Genomic DNA, 15,714 nt, shown 5'->3' with positions numbered 1-15,714 from the left:
GAGGCCCACTTACAGGATCTATTCAGAAGGTTCTCAGAAAAGAAGTTATCTTAACAGAAAGTTGATACACCTATGGGCGTGCACACACACATACATGCATATGTATATGTGCATGCAGAGAGTGAATTAACACTGAGAGTGATGTACAGTACAGAATAAAATGTATCCTACATATTGTCCTCTGCCTGGCTCTCATAAACTCATTTCTAAGTCCTAGGGCAAGGTGGCAGCACCAAAAGAATCAACATAAATCAAAGAACTCTTTTGCTGGCATCCATACAAAGCAAAAGGACTGATAGGATCCGGCAGTGTTGGCACTCATGGTTTCAGTGGAGATGGCAGCCAGAGTCAGCCGTAGGATTGGCACCTACATGTTCCACAGCAGGGGACCCAGCTCTGGGAGCCTTTGACCACAGTGCAATCCTATCCAAGGCCCTTTTTACACATTAACATCCTCAACGCTGGGCCTTTGCAGACACAGCACAGGCTCTGGTGGGACTGCCAACAGCAGTGGAGTTCTGAGTGTAAAACTACAGAAGTACAGTTCCTCTACATGTCAGAGCAGCAAAAATGACAACTCCCCGTAACCTCCCCAAAACAGGAAAGAAGGAAAATTGCAGTGTGCAATAGCCCACGAAACTGGTTTAAAAAAACAATTTAAGAATTTGTCCAGAGATTTCTAGAACTATTCAGAAGTCCATGAAGGAGGTACTTGGAAGGGATCAAAACTGACAATTAACATGACTCTGATTTTACTTTGGAAATTTTAGAATTTAGGGAACATTACCTTTTATGTAAGGATACCTATATCCTTATTTATTAGTCTTCCTTCAAAAATATTGCCTATTTTTATAGCCAATATATGTCACTCAACAGCTTTACTCTTCCTCTTTGTAACTTACTCTTTCTATTTTGATTAGGCAGGGTTAGAATTACACAGGAGAAAATAAACTCTACATAAGGATATGAGAAATCTTCATATGAGTAAAGTGTGTGAGCTGTAACATATAAATGTATCTATTTTAGCAAGCTGAAGTTTCTTTTTTAAAATTTAACTCTTTCAGAGCCTGGATTATGCTAAATAATTAAAATCAAGTGAGTTACAACCACAGTTATGCATGTTTCAAATCCACGTAAATCATGATTTAAATAAATGAGGTATGGTTTACAAATACAAAGACTGATCATTTTCTTCCTATTAAAAAACAATTCACCATTTACCTTTGTGTTTGATGGCTGTCTGGTGCTGATTATTACTACAGTTTGCATTTATGATGCCACTATTACTTCAAAGGGGCTTGAAATTTGTGTTGTGCTGTGCTTAGTCTCTCAGTCATGTCCAACTCTTTGCGACCCCATGGACTGTAGCCCACCAGGCTCCTCTGTCCAAGGGATTCTCCAGGCAAGAATACTGGAGTGGGTTGCTATGCCTTCCTCCAGGAGATCTTCCCAACCCAGGGATCAAACCCAGGTCTCCCACTTTGTAGGCAGATTCTTTACTGTCTGAGCCACCACGGAAGCTTATAGATAAGGTGAACAAACCTGCGGCCTATAAATACAACAAAAGTAGCTGGTCCTATGACACAACAAAAATGATACCAAATGGACAAAGAACCAATACAGAGTGTCTCCTAAATTGTCATTAGTGACCACTAGCATTGCCAGATGGGCTGAATTTAAGTGCTGTTGATGGCTGGTATCAAAGAGCATCAGGACTTTAAGGAAATGGGGAGGAAGGTTTTACATTTATCACAGTGACCCAATTTGAACACTTAAATAGCAATTAACTCATTTTTATTGTTCAAGGTGCATGATGAACTGTAATGTCAGTTATCAGAAATGTTCCCAACCTGGGCCATTAGCCTTGAGTCAGATATGGGGCTCTGGCTCTAAGCCTAAATGTAAATTTGAACATTCACAGATAGACTTCATGGTCCATTAGAAAGAGCTCAATCAAAGAAGCATATTTAAATTTGGTTCTGCCACTTACATAAAGGTTTCCCTTAGAGATACGGTAAGCAGTGTTTCTCAAACTTTAAATGTGTATGCAGTCACCTGGGGATCTTGTTAACATACAGCTTGGGATTAAATCAGTCTGAGGGCTGGGGTCTGAGATGCTGTATTTCTACCCATGTTCGCTGATGCTGCTGGCCCCTGGATCAATAATCTCCTCAGGCCTTGAGTAGCAAGGAGATTATTGATAGAACATGTGAAAAGCATGTGTGTTCATGAGAAAACACTTTGCAAACTCAAAAATGTCACAAGTATCACTTTATATTAGTTAGTAATAGGTGATGATTCAGTTCAATTCAACAAGAAGAGCCCCAATAGGATAAATTAAGCAGTGCATTTGAGTTAGTTCTAATAAGGTGGATGAACCTAGAGCCTATTATACAGAGTGAAGCAAGTCAGAAAAACAAACATATATTAACACATATATATGGAATCTAGAAAGATAGTACAGATGAACCTTTTTCCAGGGCATCAGTGGAGATGTAAACATAGAGAACAGACTGTTGACACAATGGAAGAAGGAGAGGGAAGGATGAATTGAAAGAGCAACACTGAAACATATACATTACCATGTATAAAATTTATAGCCAATGGGAATTTGCTGTATGATACAGGGAGCTCAAACCTGATACTCTGTGACAATCTAGGAGAGGTGAGATGGGAGGGAGGTTCAAGAAGAGGAGGACATATGTAAAAAAGACGCTTACTCCTTGGAAGGAAAGTTATGATCAACCTAGATAGCATATTCAAAAGCAGAGACATTACTTTGCCAACAAAGGTTCGTCTAGTCAAGGCTATGGTTTTTCCTGTAGTCATGTATGGATGTGAGAGTTGGACTGTGAAGAAGGGTGAGCGCCGAAGAATTGATGCTTTCGAACTGTGGTGTTGGAGAAGACTCTTGAGAGTCCCTTGGACTGCAAGGAGATCCAACCAGTCCATTCTGAAGGAGATCGGCCCTGGGATTTCTTTGGGGGGAATGATGCTAAAGCTGAAACTCCAGTACTTTGGCCACCTCATGCGAAGAGTTGACTCATTGGAAAAGACTCTGATGCTGCTGGGAGGGATTGGGGGCAGGAGGAGAAGGGGACGACAGAGGATGAGATGGCTGGATGGCATCACTGACTTGATGGACATGAGTCTGGGTGAACTCCGGGAGTTGGTGATGGACAGGGAGGCCTGGCGTGCTGTGGTTCATGGGGTCACAAAGAGTCGGACATGACTGAGTGACTGATCTGATCTGATGCCTGATTCATGTTGAGGTGTGGCAGAAACTAACACAATATTGTAAAGCAATTATGCTCCAATTAAAAATTTTCAAAAGTGTAAAACTTATGTTCCAGATATTTAAGTTTTTTCTTTTTAGCAAAATCAAAAACAAAACTGGGAATTGAACAGGCAGCACAAGAAAGCTAGTCATTTTAAACAATTTTGTTGCTTTGAATAAGATTAATTTCCATATCACTATAAGGACTAAAATGATGGGGGGAAATGCCTTGCTTCCTAAAAGAAACTTGTACAATTAGACCCAGTTCCAGATTTACCCTGACAATCTTATCCCGTCCTAATCAAAATAGAAATAGTAAATGACAAGGAAAAGGAAAACAGTTGGCTCCAGGAACAACAAGAAGAGATCACTGTGAGGAAAGAAATTAAAAACTAATAAAAGCCAACACAGGATCACAGAAGTCAGAGCTATTTTAAACACATCTTGTTTCCCTAAGTAACACTGCCCTTTTTCATTGGTGTTAGCATTTCCTGAAAGAGTGTACAAAATCTGCAAGAACATTGATTTCTGAAGCGTTTCTGTGTTCCTTATCTAAAGTATAGTCAACAATTGCTGTTCAAGTTTTGGTTTGAAAACTGGCAAGGAGACACCAAAGGCAGGCAGATGACTTCCAGATTGGTAGGTAAGTTTCATAATCAGGGAGTTTACATAGGAAGCTTGTTTGGAAGCAGCTGCAAGATAAGTGGATCTCTGTGCCTATTTAAAAGTTTATACGGAGGCCTTAACAAGGTTCAGCCACATACACTGGCCAGATGGTCTCAATAACACATTGCTCTCTCAAGGCTGCTTCCTTGAAAATGGCTCCCACTGTGGAAATGATGGGCCAAAAGTGCATTTCAAGGACAGGGGAGAGGGTAAGCAAACTGACTGCCCAGGTCCTGCTCACAGGCCAACTGGTGGTCAACTCAGTAAACAACTCTGACACCAAGGAAACATACACTCCTTCTGAGGTTCTAGTCCCATAACACTAGCCAGTCTTTCAGTATTACATGGTCAACTTACTGTATTATGTGAAGAAGACTTTCATCACATATAAGCAAATGCATAACAGACCCTTCCCATTAAAATAAAAACCCTTCCTGATTTTTTAGATTTCAGACAGAATGACTCCTTGTCATAGATCCAGATCAGCAACAACTTACCCAGATTAAGCAACAGCTTGCTTGCTCCCATGATGGATCTTTTACAATGGTTCTGGCAGCACCGTGATTATAAAAGTTAAACTCGGCTTTGAAGATGCCAGAAATTCATCAGACTCACCTTCACCTGAACTTGACACTTTGTCTCCCAGCTTCCATCCCTGTTTACCCTCTCTAACCTGTTTATGGTAAGAGGATGCATCATTCATAGTCCAAAATGCCAGAATACTGTTAAGCAAGCATGTACGAATGAAAACTCAGCTTGGAGTCATCAGAGATAGGAAGAAAAGACAAATGAGACTGAAATCTGAGTAACTGTCAGGGCGTTCTGACAGTACCATTCCTCTGAAAAATAAAATCAAAGTAAAACTACTAATACCGATTACTAACTGAATTCTTTAGGCCAGTCAATACCAAATCATGATGCCATTTAAATGCAAAACAGACACAGAAATTCGGTTATGAAAGTATTCAATATGCAGACATCTTGAGAAACAGTTTAAAGATGCCAGAACTGCACACCTGGGGGAATATCACACACCTGCAGACGGTTCTTTGCACTAGCTCTGGGTAATGCAGGTCAGCTGACCCAAGAAGATGGCTTCATAATTAGACAGCTCTTCACTCTCCAGTTGCTCCACCTAAGAAAACCTGAAGCTTAGAGGATGACTGAGCAGCCCTTCCCTTCTACAGAAACCCTTGTGTGGTACATCAGAAGTGGTTTTAAATGGTGGAGATAATTACTTAATTCAAGCTGTAGCAACTGGCCAAGTAAACATGTAGCAGCCAGGAAGCTATTAGCATGATTTTAAGGCAATTATTCCATTAGCGTTTAATAGTCTCCAATTAGTGTTCCCTGACTATAGAAGTTTGAACATCTTTTTTTTTTCCTCCAAAAATTCTCACAGTTTGAGTAATACAGTAAGGTACCAAAGCCATTTTTAAACCTGGATTTACATGTGTAGATCTGCCAAACCTACATTACAAAATCACAGGGGAATTGAGGGATGGAGAGGGGCAAAATAGGGTTTTTATCTCAGAATTATTGCGGATGAGAATGGAAAGCTTTGCAGGGGATCCACTTTGAGTATAAAACTAAGAGGAATTAGGCAAGCAGTGGAAATTCCCACTGTGTCGAGTGCTATTATCATTGTGTCTCTACTGTAGAACTATCAGAATATCGAAGCCTCTGAACACAGGTTTCCACCTTGTCCTGTGGGAAGAAAAGAAAATTCCTCTCACTCCTGCCAATGCCTTAATTCCTTGTCCTTTCAGCCTGATTAGTACTTGTTGCTGCGGAATCACCCAGATCCAAACCGCAAAGCATTTCTCTCCAAAATTCCTAGATACTTTTTCTAAGGACCATATTTAAAGATCATATCACTGAACTGATAGCAGGTCATTTCCCTTCACTGAAATGCAACTTTCGTATCTGTGAAATGGAGTTAATACTTATCAGCATCACTTGCTTCACAAGGTTTGGGGAAGGATTCTGTTATCTGGGTTATATGTTAGGGCTTTGAAAAGTGAAGTATTATAAAAATGTATGTTAGATTCAGACATGATATCATGCCATCCCTCAGAACCTGCAATGTGAGCTTGAGCTTTTAACCTCCCTGTGTCTCTGGAGAGTCACCTGTCAGGAAGCTGGCATCAGACTCCTTGCCCTTCTTACCTTTTAGGCCTCCATAAATGCTCAGGTAAAACCATGTGAAAGTACCCGTCTAAAGACCAAATAAAAAGGAAGAAAAGTGGATAGCAATGCCTGTGGAAGTGAGAGTGGAATTTTGCCAACAAAGTTCTGTAGTTTCTACTGTCTCCTTCAAAAGAGCAATCCCTAGGCTCACCCGGGAGGAGGGTAAATGCAGAACGGAGAAGCTGGCTTGTTCTCTTCCTTAGAGACACCTGGGCTCTTGGGAAATTCCCTCCTGAAGAAGGGCAAGAGGGGACAAACCCTTCCCTTCCAGGGCTGGCACTCAGAGCCTGTGTCTGTCATAACCGCCAAACATCCATTTGACTAAAGACCATTGATTTCAGTTACTGATCAATTCCAGTGCTACTGGTTAGAGATTTTCAAGAAAACCCATCTTCCCCTTAAAAAAAAAAAAAAAAAAAATTTTTAAGCATGATTTCCCCCAGTGGCTGAGAGAGGGCGCCGGATGGGTAAGAGCTAGAGAAGGTAGACCAGAAGGTTGAACTTGATAACCAGGCATAGCTCAAGGCGAGGGATGAACTACCTGTCGGTCTTTTGCCCTCTAGCCGAATCCTGGAAGGGTCAGGCGGGTCAGGGAGATACTCTGCACTCTCAGCCCAAGCGAAAAGTCAACGAAGTATGGCTGTGAACCCAGCTGTCACCGTGGTATACCGTCCTGAAACCACCCTGCCCCTGCACATCCGAACTAGGGTCTGCTGCGGCCCCGTCCCCCAGAAACCTGCCCAGTCCTCTGGTCCAAGTCGCGCGCTTCACGTTGAAGCGTCCGACCCCTCCAGTCTCTTCCTCGCTTTGCCGAGGCTTCCTTCTTTCTAGCCTCTCTGGACACCAGCGCAATCATCTTTTTCCTAAGATTTGCCGGTGAAGCCCACCCCTCCGCCGCAGTTCACGCAGGTTCCCCTGCCTGGTTTCTGTCCCGAGCAACAAATGCACGGTCCACGCGGGTTTGCTTTCCTGACCCGCGCGCTGGACGCTGCTCACTGCCCTTGGACCAGAGTCCAGATGGTGACCACCCGGCCAGGCCCTCTAGGTCCACGCAGATCAGGAAACGGCTCCCTACATTCCTCTCCCCCCTTCAGCTCCAGGTCAAGGGCATCGATCAAGCCTGCGGTCCCTGAACTTTCATCACTCTTCGGGAAGCGCTTTGTCTCTTCAAAGGAGACTAGGGACGAATATTAATGACTCGGGTAGCTTCTAACCGAGAAATCCACCAAATTCTCTTGATCCCGTGACAGAGATGGAGTCGGAGGTCCACGGGCTAGAGCCGAGCCCTTAGGACAGCGGCTCGCGCTCGCAGACCACCATCATCCCACAGCCCCAGAAATCGTCCCCAGACCCGTCTCCGGGGGGAACACTGTGGAGGCGGGGCGCTGGGGTACGAGGGGCCATCGTAGAGCCAAGCCTTTCCCCTGCTCCAGCCCTCTCAACACAACCTGCTTCAAAAACCCATGGAAAAGCAGTCACCTTGACTCCCCGCGCCACGGTCCCCAGAGGTTTGGGAAAGCGCTGGGAGGCCGGAGGCGCCCGGGCACGCGCTCGCCTGGTCCGAGACCCACCCGTGGAGACGAGTTTGCCTCCAGTGGGCATCTTGGCAAGTTACCACTTAGTGGCAGATAAAGCAGGGCGGGGCAGGTGGAGCGGACGCCGAGCGCCCCGGCGGCAGCCTCTGAGCGCCTACCTGGGATGGCTAAATTGGTGAGGGGTATGCTGTGGATGCTCTCCGGCAGAGTTGCCATCCAGTCGGCGAATTTCAGCTCGTTCTTCCCTTGAGACGAGGCCATCGTGCGGTCGGTGTGCCGCGCGCTGGTCCTCACACTCCTCGGGCAGGCTGGCAGGCTGCTGCCGCTAATCCAGTGTTTGCTCCCAGCCCCGCTAGAGTTTACACTCCGCTGTGCGCCACACCCACAGGATGGCGCAGACACATGCTAATTTTAATAATTATTCAAAACACCCCATGCTCCCTTAGTGCCTCCGCCAGACTCCGCTGGAGCTTTTGTTCCTGACGTCCGCGCTCAGCTTTCTCCTCTCTCCGCTCCCTCCCCGACTCCCTCCTCCCTTCTTATCCCTCCTATGCGTCTCTGTCTTTTCTCGCCATTTCTACAGCATTCCTTGGCTTCTTATTATTTATTATGTGTTGTTTTTTTTTTAAACTTGGTTCACACAGCTGTTTCGCCCACGATCTTGTTCGGCCCTTTAATGTGACTTCCTGGTCTTGCTTATGTTTGAAAGACAATCTTCTGGTTGAAGCTAAAATCCTAGAAGACTTTGGGATGCTATTACCTCCCCCGAGCAGACTCTCATACTTGCTTTCAGGACTTTCCATTCTTACTGAAGAGCTTTTCCTTTCGTAAGCTACAACAGGTTATTTCTTTCCTCAGCCGGGGCCGAGAGCCTTGCTGACAACAAAATGGTGGTCTTTCTTCACCACTTTGCTTAATTTTTGGAGTAGTTGACAAGTGTGCTGTCAGAAGAGATCAGTTAAGTTCTAGGTGGTACCTATTCAATCCCTGGCATCCTGTTCCAGTCATTTCAAGGTAAAGAAGCACTTCACCCCCATTTCCCTGAATATGAGAAATGCGTGCTATATCTATGGAGAAAACTGTTTATGTCCTCTCTCTGTCATTTTTGTGACACTGAGGATAAGACTAAAGCCTGATGTTAGAAGAAAATCACCACATTTCCCAGTGACATGTTGTAATTATTGCCTACTGGCAATACTACTGCGTTTGGTGGAATTTATTTGGCACCATTCAAAATGATCTATGTGATTGTCTGAATTTTTATTCCTTGGCAGATTAGAGAGAGGCACCTCTCTCAAGAGAAATCACTTGTCGAGCCTCCAAAGAACTGTCTTGGTCCACCTGCTCTCAGATGTGAAACAGGAGAGAAATCAAATCTTACAAATGTGATGAATCCAGGGGTGGCCTGGGTAGGTATGATAAGCAACAGACTGAAAATGTGTGGGGTCTTAGCAGCCCAGTAAATGTAGATGTAATACAGATGCCTCTGTTCTTTGATCCAGTGATGCAAAGTCCTTTTCTTAAAGTACATTCTGTTAAGTTGGGAAAATGAAAACCCAGGTAGGAGAAAGAGCTATAAAACATGAGAATAAACAGTTTCAGTAAACTAGATAGCATTAAAAAGAAAAAAAATCAGATTTTCTATTCTGCCTTAGAATCAATTCACAGTTGAGAAAGGATGTGATAGGGATATCTTTAAGAATGAGGAAGATATATTGGGATTTTTTTTCTTCCAAAGTAAATCTTAATGTTCCTGTTAGCGCAGTAGAACTCACATATCCTTTTGATTAGTGTAAGAATTCAGCTCACTATGGAATTCCTGGTCAAGAGACCTACAAACATCACCCTTCAGGTTAATGCTGATGCTCCATAGGCATCATTGCCGGACAAGGAGGTGAGCTCAGATCTGGGAATCAGCTGCTCTGAGTCATTTAGGCAAGTCCCCTAGTTTCTGTCAGCCTTGCTTGTCTCCATCATAAACTGATGACAGTAACTCAGAGATTTGCAGTGAAGCTTCCAGAAAAGAGTACATATGAAAGAGCTTTGTTACCAGCAAAGCGTCATGTAAAATGTGTGATCTATGTTTATTACAGTTTCCCTGGTGGCACAGATGGTAAAGAATCTGTCTGCAATGCAGGAGACCCAGATTTGATCTCTGGGTTGTGAAGATTTCCTGGTGAAGGGAATGGCAACCCACTCCAGTATTCTTGAGAAACCCATGGACAGAGGAACCTGGCATTAAAAAAAAAAAAAAAAAAACATGAAACCACCTTAAATGTTGAGAAAAGTTGCCTCTCTCAAGAATGGTAAAATAGATAGCTGGTGAGAAGTTGCTATATAACACAGCAAGTCCAGCCTTGGGCTCTGAGATGATGCAGAGGGGTGGGGTGGGGGAGGGGAGGGAGGTGATATATGTAAAATTATGGCTGATTTGCATTGTTGTATGGCAGAAACTAACACAACACTGTAAAGCAATTTTCCTCCAATTAAAAAATAAATTTATAAAAGTACACTTTATCTTTTGTAAAGCAAATAAGCAATCCCTCCTCTATTTCATCTGCTTCAAACTTCAGATTTTTTCTAATGTATTGGTTTTCCATGAAACTCCACATTTCACTGCATGCAATCCACTAGAAAAAACAGTGATGAAAGTGGATAGCTTATGAATTTCTTTCCCAGACTTACAGTCAGTATTTTAGGCAATTTTATGACCCAGTTTCCCCATCTCTCTGTTATACCTCTGTCATTATTTACTAAATGATATTAGGAATATCATATAATTTCTCTGTTCTCTAGTTTGCCCACTGTATTAGTCAGGGTTTCCAAGAGACACAGAAATATGGATATAAATATAGATACAGATGTATAGCTCAGATGGTAGAGAATCTGCCTGCAATACAGGAGACCCAGGTTCAATCCCTGGGTCAGGAAGATCCCCTGGGAAGGGAGTGGCAACCCGCTCCAGTATTCTTGCCTGGAGAATTCCATGGACAGGGGAGCCTGGAGGTCTACAGTCCATGGGGTCACAAAGAGTTGGCCTTAACTGGCCAACTAACATAAGGATGTATAGAAAGATTTATTTTAAGCACTTGACTCATATAATTGTGAGAGCTGGCAAATCTGAAAGGCAGGTCAGCAGGCTGGGAGCCCAGGTAGAATTTCTGTGTTTCAGCCTTGAAACAAAATTCTTTGGGAAACCTGTCTGCGCTTACTACCTTCAACTGATTAGATGAGGCCCACCCACATTATAAAAAGTAAGTTGCTTTTTTCAAAGTCAAATAATTGCACATGCAAATAATTCCATCCACAAATACCTTTGCAGCAACATCTAGACTAGTGTTTGACAAAACTAGTGAGGGTCATAGCCTAGCCAAGTTGACACAGGAAATTAACCATCACACCCAGTGACAAACTAAACTAGAAATTGTACTGATCTTCTCTTTTGTCTCTATTATTCCACCATTCTACTTCTTTTATGATTATTTCTCGTGCATATAGTTGCTGGTAATAGCAAAAGGAGGAACGAAAATATTTAGTTTTTTTTTTTAACTCAGAGTATTCAAGGTATGGATCAACATTTTTACCATTACAACAGAGATGAAAAAATGCTAATCATTTTTAATTGTAGTATTGAGAGTAGACAACCTTAAGCATTTTTAAGCATAAATGGAAAGAGGAGAATGACATTGCTGTGGTTTCTTGACCCTATTAAAACTTATTTATGTAATCCTCAGCTGTCCATCAAAACCACACTATGCAGTTTATAAACATGCTACTCATTTGGAACATTTTTTTTTTAATTTCATATCCTCCTCTATCCTTAAAAATACATGGCTCTTACTATGTATTTATTTCATTAGTTCATATTTCTCAATTGTTGGTGATATATAGTTTTATGTTGAATTATGTTCCTCAAAAGAAGAATTCTTATAGATCAGAAAATTTTAGAACACTTTTCAGATGAATAATGTTTAAAAAGAGGGGCTCTGTTTGAAATAACTCAGTCAAATCATTAAAAAACATGGTGTTCAGAAATATGTATTTATAGAGTTACAGTTAAAGAAACATACAAAAGGGGAATAAAGAATCTTTGTAAAAACTACTAATAATCAATGCTTCTCAATCATTCTCTACATCATGAAATACCGATATTTCAGCAGAAATTAGCTGTATTTAAAGTATATAAAAATACTTACTTTTTACACTTAAATTCAAAATAGAAAAAAGAGTGATAACTTTCACTACATTTTAACCCTTTAGAGTTTTCAGTTGTACCCCACTCTCTTCCCCTATATCTACATCTTATATGCCAGTCCAAAATAAGCTGATTAATGCTCACTAAATACCATCTGGTATTTGGGATCTGAAAGCCTGGATTCAAATTCAGGTTTCCCTATTTACTTACTATGTGTTTCTCAGTTTCCTTAATTGAGTATGGATAATGATTATTCCCTCCTGGAGGTGGGAAATGGAAGGTGCTATGAAACTTAAATTAAGTGAAGAATCTAAAGTGTATTGAACAGAATGGAAGCTCAATAAAATATAGTTTATGCTTCTTGCAACCACCATGCCTTAGCTCATGCTATTAACTCCACATGGAATACACTTCCATGTTTTCACCTGAAAAAATCCTTTCCATTCTAATTCATCTTCAGAAATTCTGTTATTTGTAAGTAGAAGTAGCTTCTCCTTTTCCTACACACCCATTACAGTTTGCTTATAGCTATCCTGGAGTGTGATTCTAATTCCCTAGCTCACCTTCAAGCATTAAGTGGAGAGAATAGTGATACTTGATACCCTATGATGCCTCTCACAGTGCCTAAGACACAATAACCTCAGATGTGCAGATGGCACCACCCTTATGGCAGAAAGTGAAGAGGAACTAAAAAGCCTCTTGATGAAAGTGAAAGAGGAGAGTGGAAAAGTTGGTTTAAAGCTCAACATTCAGAAAATGAAGATCATGGCATCCAGTCCCACCACTTCATGGGAAATAGATGGGGAAACAGTGGAAGCAGTGTCAGACTATTTTGGGGGGCTCCAAAATCACTGCAGATGGTGACTGCAGCCATGAAATTAAAAGGCGCTTACTCCTTGGAAGGAAAGTTATGACCAACCTAGATAGCATATTCAAAAGCAGAGACATCACTTTGCCAACAAAGGTTCGTGTAGTCAAGGCTATGGTTTTTCCTGTGGTCATGTATGGATGTGAGAGTTGGACTGTGAAGAAGGCTGAGCACCGAAGAATTGATGCTTTTGAACTGTGGTGTTGGAGAAGACTCTTGAGAGTCCCTTGGACTGCAAGGAGATCCAACCAGTCCATTCTGAAGGAGATCAGCTCTGGGATTTCTTTGGAAGGAATGATGCTAAAGCTGAAACTCCAGTACTTTGGCCACCTCATGCCAAGAGTTGACTCATTGGAAAAGACTCTGATGCTGGGAGGGATTGGGGGCAGGAGGAGAAGGGGATGACAGAGGATGAGATAGCTGGATGGTATCACTGACTCGATGGACGTGAGTCTGGGTGAACTCCGGGAGTTGGTGATGGACAGGGAGGCCTGGCGTGCTGCGATTCTTGGGGTTGCAAAGAGTCGGACACGACTGAACAACTGAACTGAACTGAAGACACAATAAGGACTCATTATAATCATTCACTTACTTATTTCATAAATATTTATTGAGTGTCTATTAAGTGCTTTGTCTTAGAGAAGACAGAACTCACTGAGTTTATGTTCCAGGCAGAAAGGGGCAAATGATATCTTAATGACTGAATAAATAAATTACTTGGCTGGATCTCTGGCCTCAATGTCAAAAGCCCTCCTCTAGCATCCCTGTTTTTCTGTACTTCACAATGTAGCAAACAAGTTATAACTTAGTTGTTTTTTGTTTTGAACAAGTGGAATTTATTAAAGTTACCTAGAGGAAGAACCCAAGAGAGCAGGAAAAGGGAATGGCAGAGTGTCTCAATAATAAGATGCTAGAAAGGACTTAATAAAAGATTCAGGATCTAATTGAGAGATTTAGGGGTAAGGTCTAAGGAAGCAGGAATTTCTTATAAATTGGATGCTGTCAAAATGCTGGGACAATTTTATGATGGAGGATCTCATTAAATCTTTTCTTTTTCATTTTTATTTTTACTGAGAGGATAATTACAATATTGTGTTGGTTTCTGCCATCTATCAACATGAATCGGCCATAAGTCCCCTCCCTCTTGAACCCCTCTCAAACCTCCTTTCCCATCCCACTCCTATAGGTTGTCACAGAGCACCAACTTTGGGTTCTCTGCATCATACAGCAAACTTCCAAAGGCTATCTATTTTACATACGGTAATGTATATGTTTCAGTGCTATTCTCCCAAAACATCCCACCCTCTCCTTCCCCCACTGTGTCAAAAAGTCTGCTCTTTATGTTTGCATGCCCTTTGTTGCCTTTCAAATAGGATCATCAGTACTATCTTTCTAGATTCCATATATATATATGTGTGTGTGTGTGTTAATATACAATTTTTTTTCTCTTTCTGATTTACTTCACTCTGTGTAATAGGCCCTACATTCATCCCCCTCATTAGAATTGACTCAAATGCATTCCTTTTTATAGTTGAATAACATGCAACCCACTCCAATACTCTTGCCTGGAAAATCCCATGGATGGAGGAGCCTGGTAAGCTGCAGTCGATGGGGTCACTAGGAGTCAGACACAACTGAGAGACTTCACTTACACTTTTCACTTTCATGCATTGGAGAAGAAAATGGCAACCCACTCCAGTGTTCTTGCCTGGAGAATCCCAGGGATGGGGGAGCCTAGTGGGCTGCCGTCTATGGGGTCGCACAGAGTTGGGCACGACTGAAGCGACTTAGCAGCAGCAGCAGCAGCAGCAACATTCCATTATATATATGTACCACAACTTACTTATCCATTCATCTGTCAATGGACATCTAGGTTGCTTCCATGTTCTATTATAAACAGTGCTGCAATGAACATTGGGGTACATGTGTCTTTTTCAATTATGGTTTCCTCAGGGTATATGCCCAGTAGTGGGATTGCTGAGTTATATGATAGTTTTATTCCTAGTTTTTTTAAAAGGAATCTCCATACTGTTCTCCATAGTGGTTGTATCAATTTTCATCCCCATAAATAGTGCAAGAAGGTTTCTTTTTCTCCACACACTCTCCAGCATTTACTACATGTAGGCATTTTGATGATGGCCATTCAGACAGGTGTGAGATGATAGCTCATCCTAGTTTTGATTTGCATTTCTCTGGATTGGGGGCAAGAGGAGAAGGGGACGACAGAGGATGAGATGGCTGGATGGCATCACTGACTCGATGGACGTGAGTCTGAGTGAACTCCGGGAGTTGGTGATGGACAGGGAGGCATAGCGTGCTGCGATTCATGGGGTCACAAAGAGTCGGACATGACTGAGCAACTGATCTGATCTGATCTGATCTGAATAATGCACGATGCTGAGCATCTTTTCATGTGCTTATTATCCATCTATATGTCTTCTTTGGAGAAATGTCTGTTTAGGTCTTCTGCCCACTTTGTGATTGGATTGATTGTTTTTCTTTCTTTCTTTCTTTCTTTTCTTTTTTTTTTTTGATATTGTTTTTCTTGTATTGAGCAGCATGAGCTGCTGGTATGTTTTGGAAATTAATCCCTTGTCGGTTGTTTCATTTGCTATTATTTTCTCCTATTCTGAGGGTTGTCTTTTTGCCTTGTTTATAGTTTCCTTTACTGTGCAAAAGCTTTGTAGTTTAATTAGGCCTCATTTGTTTATTTTTGTTTTTATTTCCACTACTCTAGCAGGTGGGTCATAGAGGATCTTGTTGTGATTTGTGTTAGAGAGTGTTCTGCCTATGTTTACCTCTAAAAATTTTGTAGTTTCTGGCCTTATGTTTAGGTCTTTAATATATTATGTGTTTATTATTGTGGAAGGAAATGGCAACCCACTCCTGTCTTCTTGCCTAGAGAATCCCAGGGACGGGGGAGCCTGGTGGGCTGCCGTCTATGGGGTCGCACAGAGTCGGACACGACTGAAGCGACTTAGCA

General features: G+C 42.0%; 1 protein-coding gene across 1 annotated transcript in view; it reads right to left on the bottom strand.

Annotated features, from left to right (window-relative positions):
- The window catches only part of PLCXD3 (phosphatidylinositol specific phospholipase C X domain containing 3), a 205,592-nt gene extending 197,479 nt beyond the window's left edge, over positions 1-8,113 (bottom strand). The window contains exon 1 of the mRNA XM_027520181.1: positions 7,827-8,113. Within this exon, the coding sequence (XP_027375982.1) occupies positions 7,827-7,929 (103 nt within the window). The 5' untranslated portion in view covers positions 7,930-8,113. The remainder of the gene's footprint in view (positions 1-7,826) is intronic.
- Positions 8,114-15,714: the final 7,601 nt, after the last annotated feature.

This window comes from Bos indicus x Bos taurus, chromosome 20, assembly GCF_003369695.1.
Source record: "Bos indicus x Bos taurus breed Angus x Brahman F1 hybrid chromosome 20, Bos_hybrid_MaternalHap_v2.0, whole genome shotgun sequence".
Taxonomy (NCBI): Eukaryota; Metazoa; Chordata; class Mammalia; order Artiodactyla; family Bovidae; genus Bos; species Bos indicus x Bos taurus.
Note: the sequence above shows the minus strand (reverse complement) of the source record. Positions and strands in the feature narration are given on the sequence as shown.